The following is a 6,640-nucleotide window of genomic DNA, read 5'->3' as shown; positions in this document are numbered from 1 at the left end:
TGAGGCACGCGGGAGGGCGCGCCCCTGCAGGAGGCGAATCCCCAACGTGGGGCTTGTTGGGAAAAGGCGGGGCCTGGCGTCCACAGTGGAGGACAGCTCTGGGTGGGAGACAGGAGCACGCGTGGGCGGTGTCACCACACTGAATACGTGCTGCGTAGACCCTCTGCCTGTGGGAGGCTGGGAATGTGGGTCCCTGGGCCCTCCCGGGGTGCAGGCGCCCCTCATCTTATCCAGGAGTCTGGAACAGTTGCAACCGCAGCAATGTGGACACAGCTTCCTTGGTTTCTTCAAAATTTTATTAACAAAACCCAGGGAGAGGAGGCAAGGATGAGTGGACTCCACAGCCCCACCAGGCACTGAACATGTCGACGGGGACAGACCCTCTGATAAAGGCAGACGGGCGGTCAACCGGTGGATGGGCACAGGGAGAACCAGAGAAACAGATGAGTGGAGGAACGGACACATGGGCACCGGGCAGCTCCCCCATCTGGAATGCAGGGTGTGAGGGGTCCGGGCCAGAAGGCTCAGCGGTCGGCACTGGAGCGCAGGTCGGTAGTGAGGGGATCGTGCTGGATTGTCTGGTGCAGCATCAAGGCCAGCAATCCCGCGCGGTTTGTCATGGCTGTGCGCACATTGCGCTCCTGCTCAAACAGCTCGTCCAGCTTGTACCACTGCCAAGAGAGCGGCAGGAGTCCTAAGCAGGAACAACTGAAGCCCCGCCTGCCCTCGGCCACGTCCGGCATGGAAACCTACCACATGCACCATGAAACCACAGCGAAACCTACCACACGCACGCGCTCCAAGTCCACTTCCGCACGCCGCAGCTTCTCCCAGCAGTAATGGCGATTGCACTGGCGTTTGGGCAGGCGGCAGAAGTCACCCGTGAGCTCAAAGACATCACGTACAAGGGGGCACCCGCATACCTCGTCAGCTGGCACCTGCAGGGAGGCCGGGTTGGAGGGATGAATAATGGTGATAAGGGAGAATAAGAATGGGGGCTCAAGGAGGGAGAAGGGAAGGAATGGAGGGTTCAGGGAACGGTGAGGAGGCATGGAAAAGGGAGGAATGGAGGGTGAAGCAGCAGGGAAGGTGAGAGGAAAAAGTGAAGGAAAGGTGAGGTGAGAGAGGCAGGGATGAATGTGGGACAGTGAGGCAGGCAGGAGGGGCAAAATGGGAGGAGCTGAGGGAAAACCTTACTTTGGGGTCCCGTGAGTGCTCGGGGCACAGCACCTGGAGCCGCTTACAGTATGTTTTGCTCTGAGGATTATACACATCACAGAAGAGTCGTGTGGCCCTGGGGGTTTGGAATAAAGAGAGGGTAGTAAAGGGAGGTCCACCTGTCCTTGCCTGTATCCTGCCCCAGTTCCACACACATCCCACTTCTGACCTCCGCCTTAACCCCCCACCTCTCACTTCGCGTGGCACCCTCACTTACCCTTCAATGCGTGTGGGGTACATGGACCCAAAGGATGTCTGGCTCTCATACTGGAGGGATGAGCACAAATGGAGGGAACTGTGGATGTGCGCTGCATGCCCTCCCAAGACACCACCCAGACAACAAATCTGTCCCCCACTGGCCCACCGATGTTCCCACATGGTCTGCCCCCTCAGTCTGACCCCCAACCTTGGCATAGCAGCGCTCCATGTGGCGCAAGGCAACACGTGGGTTGATGGGGTGCCCACAGGAAACACAGAAGATCTGCAGGTCTGTGTCATCACTGTCACCCTCGTTGCTCTGCATGGGGTGGAAGGAACAATAAGGCTAGGAAGGACAAAGTACCGGCCCTGCCCCGCTGCGCCCCTGCTTGCTCACCTCCTCATCCTCGCGCACAGCCTGCTGCTTGGCACGCAGAATGATGGCCTCAAGCTCATGGAATCGGCGTTCCATTTCCTGAAGGCGAGTGCGGGCACTCTGCTGCTCTCGGCGAATGCGTTCCAGCAGCTTCTTGCCGTGCTCTTCAGCAATGCAAGGGCTCTGCTGCCACTGCTGGATGCGCTGGGGGAGGATCTCATAGATGCGGCTGCAGGGAAGGTAGCAAGCAACAGAATGAGTGAGATGATCAGTGAGGGTGGGAAAATAGATGCATGACTAAATGGCAAAAGGAGAAATAAACAGGTGACTGGTGGAATGGTGGCTGGATGGACACGGGGCGGATAGGTGGATGGGTGAGTGGGTAGTGGCTGTTTGGTGACTGAATGGTGGACAGCTGATTGACTGGTAGACATACAGAAGGCGGTGGTCAGGCCCTACCATGTACTTCCTGACTCCCTTGAACCCCTCAGGAATGACTCACTTGGCTGCCAGCTTCATGCCACAGTCATCTGAGCAATACTTGGAGCTGGGCTGGGCGGGGCGCACACAGCCGGGCCCCAGGCACTGGGGCAGCGACGCAGGGTCCTTGGCATCAGCCCTCTCTGGGTGTTTCCATTTATCCTTGTGCTTCTGCTTCTGCCGATGCCGCTTGTATCGCTCCTCCTTCTGTTAAGCAAGACAGGTCAGGTCAGGGTGGAGTCAAAGTCAGCCCCAAACCCCAGACTCCTGCTCCATTCTAGCCCTTTCTGGCTCTTGCCCCATTCAGCCTCTGACCTCTGCCTCTCCCTCAACCCCACCCTCTGCCTTTCCACATCCATTTTACCCTCTCCATCACCTTCTTCTCAGACTTCTTCTCCCGACGCTTCACATGCTTCACTTTCACTGCCCTCTTCCGCAGCGCAGGGTCCAGGAATGGGGACTCTTCTGTGTCGCTCATCCAGGGCTGCAAGCAGGGCATGCACTGACCCACCTGCCCCGCTCATGACAACCCCACCACCTACTCATGTCCCATATCAGCCTTCCATACCCTCTGTCTCCTCATTACGGATACTCTCTGCTTCTGTAACCTCCACCCTTCCACCAGGGGATGCTCCTATCTGCTCACCAGGCCGTGGTCATCAAAGGCCCCTGCACAGAAGTCCTGATACAGGTCAGGATCCAGAGGTAGGTCCTCATCTGAGAGTGGCTCAGGCGTGGCTGTAGCCTCAGGAGGCTCCTTGACTGCTGATGATGCCACTGCTCCCTCATCTTCACGGATGCGCCCTAACTTCTGTGATGGCTGTGGCTGCTGTTGGGTGGGCAGTGGCCGGCGGGGCCTTGGCAGGGACTCTGAGGGCGTCACTGGTGAGAGCTGCGGGGCAGAATCTCAGGACTGGCCCTGACCGCCCTGCCCGCATGCCCCGCCCCACCCTGGGGAGCTGGACTCACCGAGGAAGGGAAGTACTTGTACGATTCCTGTGCCGGCAGGAGGAAGGCCCAGGTCAGCCCCAGGTGGATGGAGGGCGGCCTTGCCCTAGCCCCACCCACCTGGCCTGGCCTTACCTCCCCAGACACACCTCCCCACTACCCCTTACTACCAGGAATGCTCGCCCCTGTCTTATCTGTACTGACGTGCATGACCAACTGGAAACACCTGACCCCACTCTGTCCACCCAGGGTTGGTGGGGGTTCTGCCAGCCCAGCATACCAGCTCATGCCCCATTCATTTGGACATGACAGGTCCCTTCCCACCTGTCTAGATACAGTCAGGCCCAATCCCACCTGGCTTAGCCATGCCTAGACTACACTAACCATGCATGGACCCACCAGCTCTCCCATACCTGACCCTACCCAGCTCTGTCCATGCTCACCCGGGCCCGCAGCTGGCACTGGCGCAGCCGGCACTTCTGCCGGATCTTGTTGGGGCCCCCAAACTTCTTCATGTCCCGACAGAAGTCACAGTGACCACAGTCCTCAGTGCGCCGACATGCCTCACACTCACCACACATGCGGGCTGACCGTTTGATCTGCTGCTGCTGCTGCTGGTGATGCTGGAGGAGGGGGCCCAGAACAGAAATTATGGACCCAGGCAGGGCTGAAACGGAACCACTTTACACATCTACTCACTTTATGCAGCCACTCACCTGGCTGGGTGTGGCCACCAAGGGCTGCGGCGAGGATTTGTGGGGCGAAGCAGAGCCCCGAGCAAGCATGGCCCCAACCCCTGTCCCTGACCCTGCCCGGCGCTGCAGGTCTGGATCGGGGACAGGCCTCTTGCGCCCTCCACCCTCATCCCGGGGCTCACTGCCGTCCCGCTCATTGCCATCCCGCTCCCGTGACTTCTTGTGCCGATAGCGAATCTCTAGTTTGGGGTCTTTCTCTGTGGGGCAGAGAGTAGGGCCAAAGTGAGTGAGCACTGGAGGGCCTGAACGGTCCCAAAACCTCTTTCTTCCTCTTCTCTCCCTTACTATCCCACCCACCTACTCTGCACCCCTGTCCAGGGCAGAGCTGCCTCTTCCCGTGGAATCTTCTATTACCACTCACAATGGAGACCCCATTCCAGCTCACCACAGACGTGTATCACTACTCCCCATGACCCCCCATTATGGCTCCTCCTCCTCCCTTGAAGCCCCACCTGCCTTCCCTGTCCATCCATGGCCCTCACCTCTGCACTCCCGGCAGTACCACTCCCGGATGGCCTTGGCCATCTTCTCAGTGATCCGGATGCAGTCCCCATGGAACCACTCATTGCAGTTGTCACACCCGCTGCGGAGGATGGGGCAGGCGGTGGAGATGTGAGGGGCGCGGCCCATCGGCCTCACCCCACCCTGCTAGTGTCTGCCCCGCCCACCTCTCCCGGGCTCACATCATGAAGCAGTTGATGTCCGGTTTGCGACAGATGCAGTAGATGGGCGCATTCTCTCCATTCTCCGACTTGCTGTCCTCCCCAGCATCTGGAGGTTCTGGGTCTGAACCATCTCCCTCCTGCGGGATACCCCCATTACGGATCCTTAAACAGCCCCCACCGTGGCGGCTTATCCCATTACAGCTCCACCATGGTCAGCAGGGATCCCCACTCTGCCTGCAGATTTCACATCGGGGCCCCCCAAAAACCTCTCCATCACAGTCCCCACTGACCTCCATCCCTTCCCCTGACATCCTATTACTTTGCTCCATACTTCCCATCACGCACCCACCGACACCCGCTCCCTGCGTCCACACTCGCTAATGGGCCATCGCGATCCTTCATCGTGGCGCCCTCACAGACCCCGCGTAATTCACTGCGGACTTCCCATCGCGGTCTCTACGCACCCCTCCCTGTTTACCTCATAGACCCACCTGGCACCCGCACCCACCCCCAGTCGCGGCTGTCCACGGATCCCCGGACACGAACTCCTCGTCACGGCTCACTACAGACCACCCAGTGTGACTCCTCACAATCCCCGATCACGGTTTCCCACGGAACTGCCACCCGGAGTCCCCACTAAACTTCTATTAAGGACTCCCCCACCGTGGCTCACCATAGAACTCCCAGATGGTTCATCATTCTGCCCACAGACTCCCGCCGTTCAGTCCACAGACTCCGGTTACGGCTCACCACAGACCCCTGAGTCGGCCGACAGACCCCACTGTTGCCAACCCCACCAACCTCCACCGCCGAACCCCTCCCTGAACCCGGTACTCACCATATCTCCGCTCCCGGCGCACTCCCTCGCGACCCCCGCCAGCAACCCGCGAACCTGCACAGACCACTCGGCGGCGTCCCAGGCGGTTGCAAAGGCGCCCACAACTACTTCCGCTTCTGGTCACGCCTCCCAGGCAGCGTACTCCTATTGCGCAAGCCCCGTGCGTCGTCTCCGCCGCAAACCAGTAGGTCGCTCGCCTAGAGCCCCCGAAGAACCCTCAGGCGCCGCCATCTTGATTATCGTATCCGTATGGTGGCCGAATCCACACGTTCGCCGGGAACATGGCAGCGCTCAATTGTGGCTTTCCCGAGGGCGTCGCCACCTTGTCAGTAGAGTCCGTACGGCGGCTGCTAGTACGGCCTGGACGTACAGGCAACATGGCTGCACCTACTGCGTGACTTCCTCATAGATGCCGTCATCTTGGAATCTGATTCCGTACGAGGGTCGAATTCGTACGTTCCTTGGCGACACATGGCGGCGACCTATTTGCGGATTCCTCAAGGGCGCCGCCATCTTGGTGGTTGATACCGTATATTGGCAGCTTGTCAGGCAGAGAGGTTCACAGGTAAAGCGGCCGCTCCCGAAACGCTACCTGGATCAAGTTGTATTCATTCCTCCATTCTGTCTCTTTCCCCTTCCACATGTATTGATGGGGTGTCGGCAGGCTGTGTGCCTTGCGGGGCGGAGGAAACCAGTTCCTCTGTCGTCTCCGACTTCACCTGCCACCACTCTTTCCGGCTCTCACTCCTCCCACTTGTCATTCTTCTGCCAGGCCTGGCACGGTTCGGCTTCTATTTATTTTATTTTTATTTAAAAACAATTGTTAAACTAATATCAAATCTTATTTTAGTTATATAAGCTGCACAATAAGCCTAAGCACAGTTTACATTGATTTATTGTTTAGCATTTAGAACATTTTCAAATATTATTCTAAATAAAGTTGCAACGAACATTCTTAAACATAGATCTGTATGCTCATACCTGATTATCTCTTGTGAAATGTGATATACAAAACGGTGTCACTCTGGTTAACAGCTGTAAAATGGAGCCTGGAAGCCATTCTTTCTAATTTTTATTTATTTATTTACTCATTTTTTGAGACGGAGTTTCGCTTTTGTTGCCCAGGCTGGAGTGCAATGGCGCGATCTCGGCTCACTACAAC

At 57.8% G+C, this 6,640-nt stretch overlaps 1 protein-coding gene across 3 annotated transcripts; it reads right to left on the bottom strand.

Annotated features, from left to right (window-relative positions):
- Positions 1-278: 278 nt before the first annotated feature.
- Positions 279-5,652, bottom strand: CXXC1 (CXXC finger protein 1). Of its 3 annotated transcripts, XM_077974586.1 has the most exons (16): positions 5,479-5,584; positions 5,314-5,399; positions 4,659-4,777; positions 4,458-4,558; positions 3,937-4,172; positions 3,664-3,843; positions 3,242-3,268; positions 2,919-3,164; positions 2,649-2,756; positions 2,295-2,479; positions 1,814-2,021; positions 1,625-1,735; positions 1,436-1,485; positions 1,198-1,294; positions 786-938; positions 279-671 (listed from the first exon to the last, which is right to left on the bottom strand). In XM_077974586.1, exons 2-16 carry the CDS (start codon positions 5,314-5,316, stop codon positions 525-527), a joined length of 1,971 nt encoding a protein of 656 aa, XP_077830712.1. In that variant the 5' UTR covers positions 5,317-5,399; positions 5,479-5,584; the 3' UTR covers positions 279-524.
- Between the last annotated feature and the right edge of the window lie 988 nt (positions 5,653-6,640).

Source organism: Macaca mulatta, chromosome 18, assembly GCF_049350105.2.
Source record: "Macaca mulatta isolate MMU2019108-1 chromosome 18, T2T-MMU8v2.0, whole genome shotgun sequence".
NCBI lineage: Eukaryota > Metazoa > Chordata > Mammalia > Primates > Cercopithecidae > Macaca > Macaca mulatta.
The sequence above is the reverse complement of the archived record's forward strand: the minus strand, read 5'-3'. Positions and strand labels throughout refer to the sequence as shown.

Coding starts and splice junctions, on each gene's coding strand:
- CXXC1 (XM_077974586.1), bottom strand. Junction 2,480..2,648: donor AGAAGAAGTCTGAGAAGAAG/GTGATGGAGAGG, acceptor CTTGCTTAACAG/AAGGAGGAGCGATACAAGCG. Junction 939..1,197: donor AGCACTCACGGGACCCCAAA/GTAAGGTTTTCC, acceptor GCCTCCCTGCAG/GTGCCAGCTGACGAGGTATG.